Source organism: Haliotis rubra, unplaced genomic scaffold (assembly GCF_003918875.1).
Source record: "Haliotis rubra isolate DU_JTF1 unplaced genomic scaffold, ASM391887v1 Scf1013, whole genome shotgun sequence".
NCBI classification, from domain to species: domain Eukaryota; kingdom Metazoa; phylum Mollusca; class Gastropoda; order Lepetellida; family Haliotidae; genus Haliotis; species Haliotis rubra.
This window is the reverse complement of record NW_025764908.1, coordinates 86,616-101,281: the sequence shown is the minus strand read 5'-3', so window position 1 is coordinate 101,281 and position 14,666 is coordinate 86,616. Positions and strand designations below refer to the sequence as shown.

The 14,666-nt window shown below is 43.0% G+C and overlaps 1 protein-coding gene across 1 annotated transcript in view; it reads right to left on the bottom strand.

The window, feature by feature from the left end:
* LOC124269392 overlaps positions 1-14,666 on the bottom strand; it is a 40,536-nt gene that overhangs the window by 9,814 nt on the left and 16,056 nt on the right. Inside the window, exons 7-9 of the mRNA XM_046704407.1 lie at positions 6,424-6,537; positions 5,900-5,988; positions 2,233-2,442 (exon numbers count right to left, since the gene is read on the bottom strand). Of these exons, the coding sequence (XP_046560363.1) occupies positions 2,233-2,442; positions 5,900-5,988; positions 6,424-6,537 (413 nt within the window). The remainder of the gene's footprint in view (positions 1-2,232; positions 2,443-5,899; positions 5,989-6,423; positions 6,538-14,666) is intronic.

Sequence of the window (14,666 nt, the reverse complement as noted above, 5' to 3'; positions counted from 1 at the left end):
CTATGACTGACATGATATTGTGCAGGTGCACTATGAGTGACATGGTATTAGCCAGGTGTACTATGAGTGACATGTTATTGTCCATGTGTACTATGAGTGACATGGTATTGTCCAGGTGTACTATGAGTGACATGGAATTAGCCAGGTGTACTATGAGTGACACATAATTTTCCAGGCATACTATGAGTGATATGGTATTGTCCAGGTGTACTATGAGTGACATGTTATTGTCCAGGTGTACTATGAGTGACATGGTATTGTCCAGGTGTACTATGAGTGACATGGTATTGTCCATGTGTACTATGAGTGACATGGTATTGTCCATGTGTACTATGAGTGACATGTTATTGTCCAGGTGTACTATGAGTGACACGTTATTGTCCAGGTGTACTGTGAGTGACATGGTATTCTCCAGGTGTACTAAGAGTGATATGTTATTGCCTAGGTGTACTATGAGTGACATGGTATTGTCCAGGTGTACTATGAGTGATATGTTATTGTCCAGGGGTACTATGAGTGATATGTTATTGTCGAGGTGTACTATGAGTGACATGGTATTGTCCAGGTGTACTATGAGTGACAAGTTATTGTCCAGGTGTACTATGAGTGACATGGTGTTAGCCAGGTGTACTATGAGTGATATGCTATTGTCCAGGTGTACTATCACTGACACTTTATTGTGCAGGTTTATTATGAGTGACATAGTATTGTCCAGGTGTACTATGAGTCACACATTATTGTCCAGGTGTACTATGAGTGACATGTTATGGTCCAGGTGTACTATCAGTGATATAGTATTGTCCAGGTGTACTATGAGTGACATGGTATTGTCCAGGAGTACTGTGAGTGACATGGTATTAGCCAGGTGTACAATGACTGACAGGGTATTGTCCAGGTGTACTATGGAGTGCACATGGTGACATGTTATTGTCCAGGTGTACTATAAGTGACATGTTATGGTCCAGGTGTACTATCAGTGAAATAGTATTGTCCAGGTGTACTATGAGTGAGATGTTATTGTCCAGGTGTACTATGAGTGACATGGTATTGTCCAGGTGTACTATGAGTAAAATGTTATTGTCCAGATGTACTATGAGTGACATGGTATTGTCCAGGTGTATTTTGAGTGATATGTTGTTGCCCAGGTGTACCATGAGTGACATGGTATTGTCCAGGTGTACTATGAATGATATGTTATTGTCCAGGGGTACTATGAGTGTCACGTTAAATAGTTATTGTCCATGTGTACTATGAGTGACATGAAATTGCCCAGGTGTACTATGAGTGACACATTATTGTCCAGGTGTACTATGAGTGACACATTATTTTCTAGGTGCACTATGAGTGACACGTTATTGTCCAGGTGTACTATGAGTGACATGGTATTAGCCAGGTGTACTATGACTGACATGGTATTGTCCAGGTGTACTATGAGTTACATGGTATTGTCCAGGTGTACTATGAGACATGGTATTAACCATTACTATGCCAGACATGGTGTACTATGTACATGACATGGTATTGTGTGCAGGTGTACTATGAGTGACAGGGTGACATTGTCCAGGTGTACTATGAGTGACATGGTATTGTCCAGGTGTACTATGAGTGACATGGTATTGTCCAGGTGTACTATGAGTGACATGGTATTGTCCAGGTGTACTATGAGTGACATGGTATTGTCCAGGTGTACTATGAGTGATATGTTATTGTCCAGGTGTACTATGAGTGACATGTTATTGTCAGGTGTACTATGAGACCGTTATGACATGAAATTGCCACGTTCACGGTGTACTATGAGTGACATGGTATTGTCCACGTTATTGTCCAGGTGTATTGTCTATGATTGCACGTTATTGTCCAGGTGTACTATGAGTGACATGGTATTGTCCAGGTGTACTATGAGTGACATGCATTGTGTGCAAACTGTGACAATCAGTGTTTTTGAATGTAGAAAGTGACAATCAGTGCCTTGAGTGTAAACAGTACTAACACACCCCTTAAGTGAAAACAGTAACAATGTTTAAGAATGTTTAAAAATTATCCAGCTTCATTGGCAGAGAAATGAATAATCTACCAAGATGGGGATGCATTCCAAACAACGACACTACAATATTCAGCAAACTCATTGCATGCAATCCATTGTACAGATATCTTCAAGGAGCTATTACTTGATCTCTACCAAGAGATATTCTCTTTGGAAACAGTTTGGGGTGAAATGTACAAAGGGCTTACATTCCATCCGTGAGACTGAAACCAGCTGACCCTGCCGTACTGCCGATGCCCTGCTCACCAGAGAGGTTCTCTGGTCCAAGGCCAATAGTAACATGGCCATTCTGTCCTTGCTTGACCAACTGAACAGTACAACTGTTGTTGGCCTTGGTAATTGGGAGTAGGTTGACACACAGTCCCTTCAGGTCAGAGGTCTTGTAGGATTTGGCAAATCTGGAAGAGGAACCATTAACATTGATGCATCACTTCTTGGAAACACATTCCCATGTCCGTATCACCTCCAGGATCACTGACAACACACTCACATGTCTGAATCACCTCTAGGATCACTGACAACATACTCTCATGTCCGTATCACCTCCAATATCACTGACAACACACTCTCGTGTCTGTATCACCTCATGTCACTGTATCACCTCCAATATAACCTGACAACACACTCTCATGACTGTATCACCTCAATATCACTGACAACACACTCTCATGTCTGTATCACCTCAATATCACTGACAACACTCTCATGTCTGTATCGCATGTAATCCTCAATATCACTGACAACACACTCTCATGTCTGTATCACCTCCAATATCACTGACAACACACACTCATGTCTGTATCACCTCCAATATCACTGACAACACACTCTCATGTCTGTATCACCTCCAATATCACTGACAACACACTCTCATGTCTGTATCACCTCCAGGATCACTGACAACACACCAATCTCATGTCTGTATCACTATCATGTACTCACCTCCAGTCTGTTACCTCCACTGACAACACACTCTCATGTCTGTATCACCTCCAATATCACTGACAACACACTCTCATGTCTGTCTCACCTCCAATATCACTGACAACACATTCTCATGTCTGTATCACCTCCAGGATCACTGACAACACACACTCAAGTCTGTATCACCTCCAATATCACTGACAACACATTCTCATGTCTGTATCACCTGCAGGATCACTGACAACACACTCTCATGTATGTATCACCTCCAGGTTAACTGACAACACACTCTCATGTCTGTATCACCTCCAATATCACTGACAACACACTCTCATGTCTGTCTCACCTCCAATATCACTGACAACACATTCTCATGTCTGTATCACCTCAATATCACTGACAACACACTGCTCATGTCTGTATCACCTCATCGCTGATCTCATGTCTGTGACACCTCCAGGATCACCGACAACACATTCTCATGTCTGTATCACCTCCAGTATCACTGACAACACATTCTCATGTCTGTGACACCTCCAGGATCACCGACAACACATTCTCATGTCTGTCATCACCTCAGTCTGTATCACCTGATCAACACACATTCTCATGTCTGTCTCATGTAATGTAGGATCACTGATACCTCCATGGTATCACCTCCACGATCACTGACATTCTCATGTCTGTATCACCTCCAGTATCACTGACAACACACTCTCATGTCTGTATCACCTCCAGGATCACTGACAACACATTCTCATGTCTGTGTCACCTCAGGATCACTGACAACACATTCTCATGTCTGTATGTGTCATGTCAACCTCAGAATCACTGACAACACACTCTCATGTCTGTATCACCTCCAGGATCACTGACAACACATTCTCATGTCTGTATCACCTGCAGTATCACTGATTCTCACGTCTGTGACAACACTGACAACACATTCTCATGTCTGTATCACCTCAACAATATCACTGACAACGCACATTCTCATGTCTGCATCACTTGCAGGATCACTGACAACACACTCTCATGTATGTATCACCTCAGGATCACTGACAAAACATTCTTCTCATGTCAGTATCACCTCAGGATCACTGACAACACACTCTCATGTCCACCTCCATCACTGTCTTCTCATGTCAGTGTCACCTCAAATATCACTGACAACACACTCTCATGTCTGTATCACCTCCAATATCACTGACAACATACTCTCATGTCTGTGACACCTCCAGGATCACTGACAACACATTCTCATGTCTGTATCACCTCCAGTATCACTGACAACATACTCTCATGTCTGTATCACCTCCAGGATCACTGACAACACATTGTCATGTCTGTGTCACCTCCAGGATCACTGACAACACATTCCCATGTCTTTGTGTCCTCCAATATCACTGACAACATACTCTCATGTCTGTATCACCTCCAGGTTCACTGACAACACACTCTCATGTCTGTATCACCTCCAGGATCACTGACAACACACTCTCATGTCCGTATCACCTCCAGGATCACTGACAACACACTCTCATGTATGTATCACCTGCAGGATCACTGACAACATATTCTCATTTCTGTATCACCTCCAGGATCACTGAAAACATACTCTCATGTCTGTATCACCTCCAGGATCACAACACTTAATACAGGACACCTTCATCAGACCTCACTTACTGCAGTACACCTTCATCACACAACACTTACTACAGTACAGCTTCATCACACAACACTACAGTACACCTTCATCACACAATACTTACTACAGTACACCTTCATCACAAAACACTTACTACAGTACTCCTTCATCACACAACACTTACTACAGTACACCTTCATCACACAACACTTACTGCAGTACACCTTCATCACACAACACTTACTACAGTACACCTTCATCACACAACACTTACTGCAGTACACCTTCATCACACAACACTACAGTACACCATCACACAACACTTACTACAGTACACCTTCATCACACAACACTTACTGCAGTACACCTTCATGACACAATACTTACTACAGTACACCTTCATCACACAACACTTACTGCAGTACACCTTCATCACACAATACTTACTACACTACACCTTCATCACACAACACTTACTGCACTACACCTTCACACACAACACTTACTACAGTACACCTTCATCACACAACACTTACTGCAGTACACCTTCATCACACAACACTTACTTCTGGTACACCTTCATCACACAACACTTACTACAGTACACCTTCATCACACAACACTTACTGCAGTACACCTTCATCACACAACACTTACTACAGTACACCTTCATCACACAACACTTACTACAGTACACCTTCACATCACAAACAACACTTACTGCAGTACACCTTCATCAAACATTACTGCAGTACACCTTCATCACAACACTTACTGCAGTACTCCTTCATCACACAATACTTACTACAGTACACCTTCATCACACAACACTAACTGCAGTACACCTTCATCACACAACACTTACTACAGTACACCTTCATCACACAACACTTACTACAGTACACCTTCACAATATCTATGACAGGACACCTTTCTCATCACACAATACTTTCAAGGATACACCTTCTTCATCACACAATACTTACGATAGTACACCGTCTTCATCACACAATACATTCTATGATACACCTTCTTCATCACACAATACTTACGATAGTACACCGTCTTCATCACACAATACATTCTACGATACACCTTCTTCATCACACAATACTTTTGATAGTACACCGTCTTCATCACACAATACATTCTACGATACACCTTCTTCATCACACAATACTTACGATAGTACACCGTCTTCATCACACAATACTTATGATAGTACACCGTCTTCATCACACAATACTTACGATAGTACACCGTCTTCATCACACAATACTTACGATAGTACACCGTCTTCATCACAAAGCATGTTCTGAAGGTAACCTTGTTCAAATGTCTTCTTGTCTCTTTCCCATTGGGTAATCAAACCCTAAAAATATCGATAATGACTCTTATACCATACTGAATTAAGGGCCTCTTCTTTTTATCAATGCAATACATCTCTCACAGGTAAACAAGACAGTATTTCTCCCACAGGTAACCAATGTAATACTTCTTCCACAGGTAACCGATGTAGTAGTTCTAACACAGGTAACAATGCAGTATTTCTTCCACAGGTAACCGATGCAGTAGTTCTAACACAGGTAAACAATGCAGTAGTTCTACAACAGGTAAACAATGCAGTAGTTCTACAACAGGTAACAATGCAGTATTTCTCCCACAGGTAACCAATGCAGTAGTTCTAACACAGGTAACCAATGCAGTAGTTCTAACACAGGTAAACAATGCAGTAGTTCTACAACAGGTAACAATGCAGTAGTTCTCCAGTTGATTTCTGTTTTCCAACAATGAGTGTTACACTCACCTGAGGAGGAGAATTCAAATTCTTCACTTTGATTTCTGCAACTCCGTTCCCGATGATTGTGACAAGAGGGTACATGCCAATATGGGGCGTCTCCTTGACAGCCTTGTCCTCCATCTGCAACAACGAGCATGCTTGAAAGGCCCCATTCATATCACCAGGTATACCCTGTGAAGGCCTCATCTATATATCATCAGGTATACCCAGTGAAGGCTTCAATCACATCAGAAAAAGTAATTTTTAGAGTAAAATTGATATTTTATACTTATCCTGACTCATGCTTATTGCTTGTCTTCTTCTTCTTTGCGAACATAGTGGAACACGTGTATCTCCCAGTTGAAGTTCCTTCAATAAAAATCACTAATTAGTACTCACCACGAGTTACCTCCCTTCCACAAGCTGGCGTGAGCGAGGGCTTCCACCTCCACCCATGTGCCTCACTCTCTCCTTTTGTTTCGAGTCCGACACTTTATTTTTCCAAAAAAATCCCAAGTGTTAAGTGGGGAGGATGGGAGGGCTTACCTCATGAGTCAGGATAAGTATAAAATATCAATTTTACTCTAAAAATTACATATTTTTCCTTATCCTGACTCATGCTTATTGCTTGTAGAATCCGACGGAAAAGGAGGTGGGAATATATAATACTTTGGATTTTAATAATTAGTGATTTGAACTGTGATGATTGTAATAACCCTATGGGAACTTCATAAAGGCACTGAACTGATGAATTCCTGCTGCTAACTTATCAGCTGCCATATAAAGGTTATTACAATGTACTTATTATGATAAAGTATATACAACATTAATGTAAGCTGAAGCTATTAATGTGATAGTATAAACTTCTGTGAGTTTATAGTGAATACTTTTATGAATTAACCAAAGTACTAAGCTTAAGATATGCATACACTTAAGCTATAAGAGTATAGTACTGTGCTTAAGATATAATTTTATCTTAAGCTGTATAATAGTAACCAACTCCTTAGAGTTTGTTAGCTAATACATTTATGAATATGACCATATAACTGAGCTTAAGAATTGATGAAACTTAAGCTAATTATATATATAATAGCAAAACTCCTAGGAGTTGTTAGCTTATATATAGTATGATATAAAACCATAGTACTGAGCTTAAGATAATAGATTAAACTTAAGCAAAATATATAGATAGCCTGTAGCTATTAGTACTGTTATCAGATAAGTATAAAATCTGTAAGATAGACTTATCTTCTCCGTGGAACTGTCAACTGTTGAGCGAGGACCATGGGACCGAAATGGTGGATACCTGAGACGTCCTCGGTGGTGATATCTCTCAGATAGTGGTTGGCAAACACCATATCGGATCTCCAGAAACATCCCTCCATTATGGTATTCAATGAGCAATTCCCATGTAGAGCAAGAGTTGAGGCTAGCGCTCTAATTTCGTGAGGATTAGAAGCTCTTGGAGGGTCGAGTCCTGCAGCCTTGTAGGCACGTAGTATGACAGTTCTGATCCAGATAGAGATAGTAGTACGTGAGACTTCCGTCTGCGTAGCTGTAGATATAGGGATAAATAATCTCTTGAATTTCCCTCTGCTCTGTTTGGATCGTTGGAGATATATTTTCAGTGCTCTTACTGGGCATAGTGATAGATCCATCGTATCATGAGGTCCAAGTATGGATGAGAGAGCTGGGACGTGGAATAATCTGTCTGGTTGACCTGGCAGTTGGTTTTTAGCTATAAAATCCCAGCGAAGTCCCAGATGAACGATGTTATGAATATCATCAAAGCGTGTTCTCTCGTAATCCAGTGCGTGAATCTCTGACATCCTGGCAGCCGTAGCTAGTGCTAACAGGAACAAGGTTTTCTGGGTCAGTGATTCAAACGATGTAGATTGCAATGGTTCATAAGCCTCACTAGTGAGGTGTTGGAGCACTATATTTAGATCCCAGGCTGGAGCGTGAAACTTCCGTTTCTGATCCTCCAATCGGAACGCTCGTAACAAAGCGAGTAACTCTGGTGTTTTTGTTAACTTGACGCCCGTTCTCATAGTTATCACAGAACTTATAGCTGCAAGATAAGTGGACAAGGTCGAGCCTTTTAGATTCTTAGTTTGACGTAGATAGCATAAGAAATCTGCCACTTGAGGATGTGTAGCATATCTGGCTGTAAATCCTTTCTTAGCAGCGTAATTGACAAAACTGTGCCATTTGTCATCGTATAAGTTGCGAGTTGAGTTACGTAGTGCAAGCGTGACTGCTTTAGCCGCTCTGGCAGAATAACCTCTCTTATTCAGACATGCCTTGATACAATCCATACGTGAAGTTGGAATGCTTCTGGTGTTTGGTGCACTTGTTTGGTGTGCGGATGTATCAATAGATTGGCGCGTTGTGGGAGCTGAAGAATTGGTTTTCCGATTTCTTGAATGAGATCTGGAAACCAGGTTCTCGCTGGCCAGTAGGGCGCGACTAAAATGAGATGGAGGCTCTGCGTTTGACTGATTTTCTGTAAGACTTGTGGGATTAACGCTGGAGGCGGGAAAGCGTACGCGTTGAGTCCCTCCCACGATATGCTTAGTGCGTCCGTTGCCCATGCTAGTGGGTCTGGAACTGGCGATACGAATGTTGTCAGTTGTTTGTTGAATCGAGTGGCGAATAGGTCTATTAGTGGAGATCCTATTTCCATGATTATTTGATTGAATATCTCTGTGTGGAGCATCCATTCTGTCGGCGACGGTTGGTGTGGCCGAGAGAGAGAGCGTCTGCTAATACATTCTTTGCTCCTGGAATGTGGCAAGCTCTGACGTGTATGTTTAGATTGTTGATTAGATCGAATAATCTGAAACATCGAGCCAGTAGGTTCTGTGACCTTGTTGAGCCTTGTTTGTTCACATAAAACGCCACTGTTGAATTGTCTGTGTGAACCATCAACTGAGCGTTCTGTAGTAGGTTGCTCCAGTGACTTATGGCGTTTATGACTGCTTGCATCTCTAGCAGATTTATGTGACATTTGCTCTCTTGCTTGCTCCATAGGCCTGACGCTGTCTTGCCGGCAAGGTGGGCTCCCCAACCTTGTAGTGACGCGTCTACGTAGAGATGTGTTTTCGATTCCGGCTCTACTAAGGAGACGCCTGCGCAAACATTCAATCTCTTGGTCCACCAGAGTAGATGTGGTTTGACATAATCTGGTAGACTGAATGGTAGAGGGTCCTCGAGATGAGCATTGATGAGGACTTGTAACGGACGTAATTGAAGCCTGCCTCTGACTGTCAAGTCTTGAGCTGATGTGAGTAGTCCCAATAGGCTCTGCCACTGTCGTAGTGGTAGCGGAGAGAGTAGGGCTTGAGGAATAAGTTGTTGGATCTTGATCCATCTGTCCTCCGGGGACTACTATACGATTCTGAGCTGTTAGAAATCGTATACCTAGAAATTGCAGATCTTGCGTTGGTTCTAGGTCCGACTTGAGTAGATTTACTAACCATCCTAGTTGAGTTAGTAACTTGATTATAAAGTTCAGCTGTAGTCTGAGACGCTGTGGATCTGGATCCACTTGTATACCGTCGTCTAGGTAAAATGCGCTGCGAAGACCTTGACGATGTAGGTATGAGACAATAGGCTTGGTCACTCTTGTGAATACCCAAGGGGCCGATGTGATTCCCGAAGGGAAGAACCTTCCATTGGTAATGTTTCCCGTCTAGGATAAATCTTAGATATTTCCTTGAGTTGGGATGAATCGGAATGTGTAGATATGCGTCTTGCAAATCTATGCTGGCCATGTAATCTTTGGGACGAATTAAGTGCCGAAGTTGCGGTAAGTGTATCATGCGAAACGTTGGTGGTTTGCATAGATATTCTCTGTTGAAGATGCTCATGTTGTATATGAGACGAAACTTCTCCTTGGAATTTTTCTTGGGCACTAGGAAAACTGGGGAGTAGAAACCTGGTACGATGTTTCGTTGATCCAGAACTTCTAAGGCCTGTTTGTTTAGCAGAGTAGCTACTGTTTCTCTTAACATAGGTAGTTGTGCCGGTTGAACGTTGAACCCTGAGGGGTGACTGTTAACGGAGGCTTGGCCTTGAGTTGTATTAGATATCCGTGCTGTAGGATGTTGGATACATATGGATCTTGTAGTATTCCCCAGTTTTCCCAGTGCAGCTGAAGGCGTCCACCCACTTGGGAAGGTTGTACTGGAACGGCTTGGGGTGGAAGACTCCAGTCGTTCCGAACCTGAATTTCATCGTCTAAATCCTCGGGAACCTCTGGATGATCTGCCTCTAGCTGATCCTCCTCTGAATTTGCTGTATGGGCGACGAAAAGAATCCCTGGGATCTTTAGCTGCAGCTAATTTCTTGTCCCGTGCTTTCTGTAGCCCCGAAAACTTAGACTTGCCAGAGTATCTCTGTGTTGACTGTTTAATGACGTTCGCTAGGGTATCCATGGATCTGATCATAAGCACCTCTCTCGAGTCCTTAGATACTTCTTTGGAGACCTTGTCTATGTTGCCACCAAAAAGTAAGGGCGATGACCATGGAGCTGCGTAGAGAGATTCTGTGAATTGCTTATCCCAAGAGCAGGAGGCTAGTAAGCCTTGCCGACGAGCCATGGTAGTAGTTTCAGTAAGCGCGCTGACAGGTGCTCTGTAAGAAATTGGTGGTCTCTTTTCTGCATGAGTAGAGCCGAGTAGATCATTCTATCTTCCTCCTCTGTAGAATTCTTGAACTTGGTGATGAGAGTTTCATTAATAGTTCTAGATCTATTCAATCCAAAGAACATTCTCCTAGAGATGGTATCCAATTGGGCCAATTTGCGATCGTCTATTCTGTAATTTCTGGACTTGGCATCACTGATTAATTTAAAGTTGTCATCAATATCTTGGGCCTTCAAAAAGGGGTCCATATTGTGTCCTGCAAATTTCTTGGCGTTGAAGACCGGGAAATGTGTAGATTGAACTTCGTGGATTTGGAACAGGCTGTATCCAGATTAGCTGGTACCGCTGCAATCGGGTCAATAGGAGGTAAGGTGATATTGTCTACATCATCATCCTTCATCAAGTAAGTCTGAGCTGAATTCTCGTTCTTCGATGGGGAAGCAAGTTGTAACTCATTCACCATCCAGTATCTAATTTCTGCATCTGAGAAAATGATACCTTCTTCCTCTTCTGACGTAGGGTCACATGTAAGAGTCCTAGATCTGTAGGAAGATCGATGAGAGGACTGTGGTGAACGGACTGACGAGTGGCTAGTGTAAGGAGACCTTGGAGGAGACTTCCTCGGCGAACGCTGGGGACTTCGCGAAGCTCTCGAAGTATCCCTTCTAGATCTTCTGGGTAGACTTGGAGCCACTTAGCCTTCGCGACCTTCGCGAAGGTATCGAGTCAGAGTCCGAATCAATATATGAGCTCTTGCTTCGCGAACGACCTCTGTGTTCTACAGGGTGTGGGCTCGGCGAAGCGCTCCTTCTCCTTCGCGATGTCCCTCGCAACTGGTGAGGCTCTAGCTCCTTCGCGGAGGCGGCCTGGGACTTCCTTAGCGAAGTGATCGCTACGGGCTGGGTTGCCCTTCGCGGAGGCACGTTTGTGGGCTCTGGGGCCCTACGCGAAGCCAAGGCGGGCTCTGGGGCCCTGTATGACTTATTATGGGTTGGGCTCTGGGGCCCGTGGCTCTGGGGCCTCTGTAAACCGTAACGGTCCTCCATCAGTCTCATGATTTGGTTGACCAGGTCGTCTGGGACGGTCTGCGCTGGCGTTGAGGGTGGCCTCTCTGTGAAAGTGACGGGACCCTCAGTCATAATCTCCGGCGTCAGCGTAGGCATCTCTGGTTGCGTGTTGATCTGCGCTGTAGTGACGGTAGCAGATACTGGACGTTTCTTATGACGTACATCTGGAATGATAATCGGAATGTCATCATCATATAAACATAATTCTGAGACAGGTAGAATATCAGAGGCAAAATTATTTATAGCTTTCGTGGATTTCCCTTTTGACGAAGCTGTGGACCTGGGGGTTCGAAGCGTACGTTGAGATGATGTGGAAGCTCTTCTAGTCTTAGACTGTGAAGAAGGAACGTCTTGAGATGCAGGTCGCTTCTTGGACATAGCGGACTGCGTCCCACGCTTATCCCCCGAGGGAAACTCAGGCGGGCCACCAGCCGGTAGCGGGTCGTCCGTCAACAGTTGACAGGGTATCATTTGCTTCCGATCTATTAGCCATGACTGAAGATTGTTTACGAGATTTATCTGCCTTCCGTCTCAAGACGGAACATAAATATTTATCAAAGGCAGAATTAGGCAAATTAATACATAATTTACAACGTGAAACAATAGAACATGGAGTAATGCAACTAGGGCATTTTAAATGTGGATCGGTAGCGGAATAACGTAATTTACAACCTGTGCAGATTCTCATTAACGTAAACTGCTGAACAAACACGGCGAACCGTGAATAAAACAGCAGAAACACGACTAATAATCAATGCAAGTTGAATAAGGATACTAGTTACACCTCTATAAATGAGTATAAGAGGTACTAAACTAAATATAATTAAAGGATATAGTGTGTCGGGAGACACAGGTGCTCTCACGTCCAGCTCACTGGGCGAAGAAGGAGAGAGTGAGGCACATGGGTTGAGGTGGGGCCCTCGTTCCCGCGCTTGTGGAAGGGAGGTAACTCGTGGTGAGTACTAATTAGTGATTTTTTATTGAAGGGAACTTCAATTGGGAGATACACGTGTTCCACTATGTTCGCAAAGAAGAAGAAGACAAGCAATAAGCATGAGTCAGGATAAGGAAAATAGGTATACCCTGTGAAGACCTCATTTATATCACCAGGCATACCAGTAGCAGCATTGTTTCAGTGTCAAGTAGTAGCACTGTGTCAGTGTCCAGTAGTAGCATTGTGTCGGTGTCCAGTAGTAGCATTGTGTCAGTGTCCAGTAGTAGCATTGTGTCAGTAGTATATACATTTAATGTCCAGTAGTAGCATTGTGTCAGTGTCCAGTAATAGCATTGTGTCAGTGTCAAGTAGTAGCATTGTGTCAGTGTCCAGTAGTAGCATTGTATCAGTGTCAAGTAGTAGCACTGTGTCAGTGTCAAGTAGTATCATTGTGTCAGTATCCAGTAATAGCACTTGTGTTCCAGTGTCCAGTAGTAGCATTGTTTCCAGTGTCCAGTAGTAGCATTGTTTCGTGTGTCAAGTAGTAGCATTGTTTCAGTGTCAAGTAGTAGCATTGTTTGCAGTGTCAAGTAGTAGCATTGTGTCAGTGACCAGTAGTAGCATTGTGTCAGTGTCAAGTAGTAGCACTGTGTCAGTGTCAGTAGTAGCATTGTGTCAGTGTCCAGTAGTAGTAGCAGCAAGTTGCTTTCAGTGTCAAGTAGTAGCATTGTTTCAGTGTCAAGTAGTAGCATTGTGTCAGTGTCCAGTAGTAGCATTGTGTCAGTGACCAGTAGTAGCACTGTGTCAGTGTCAAGTAGTAGCATTGTGTCAGTCTCCAGTAGTAGCATTGTGTCAGTGTCAAGTAGTAGCATTGTGTCAGTGTCAAGTAGTAGCATTGTGTCAGTGTCTAGTAGTAGCATTGTTTCAATGTCAAGTAGTAGCACTGTGTCAGTGTCCAGTAGTAGCATTGTTTCAGTGACCAGTAGTAGCATTGTGTCAGTGTCCAGTAGTAGCATTGTTTCAGTATCAAATAGTAGCATTGTGTCGGTGTCAAGTAGTATCATTGTGTCAGTATCCAGTAATAGCACTGTGTCAGTGTCCAGTAGTAGCATTGTTTCAGTGTCCAGTAGTAGCATTGTTTCAGTGTCAAGTAGTAGCATTGTTTCAGTGTCAAGTAGTAGCATTGTGTCAGTGACCAGTAGTAGCATTGTGTCAGTGTCAAGTAGAAGCACTGTGTCAGTGTCAAGTAGTAGCATTGTGTCAGTGTCTAGTAGTAGCATTGTTTCACAGTGTCAAGTAGTAGCATTGTTTCAGTGTCAAGTAGTAGCATTGTGTCAGTGTCAAGTAGTAGCATTGTGTCAGTGACCAGTAGTAGCACTGTGTCAGTGTCAAGTAGTAGCATTGTGTCAGTGTCCAGTAGTAGCATTGTGTCAGTGTCAAGTAGTAGCATTGTGTCAGTGTCAAGTAGTAGCATTGTGTCAGTGTCTAGTAGTAGCATTGTTTCAATGTCAAGTAGAAGCACTGTGTCAGTGTCCAGTAGTAGCATTGTTTCAGTGACCAGTAGTAGCATTGTGTCAGTGTCCAGTAGTAGCATTGTTTCAGTGTCAAGTAGTAGCATTG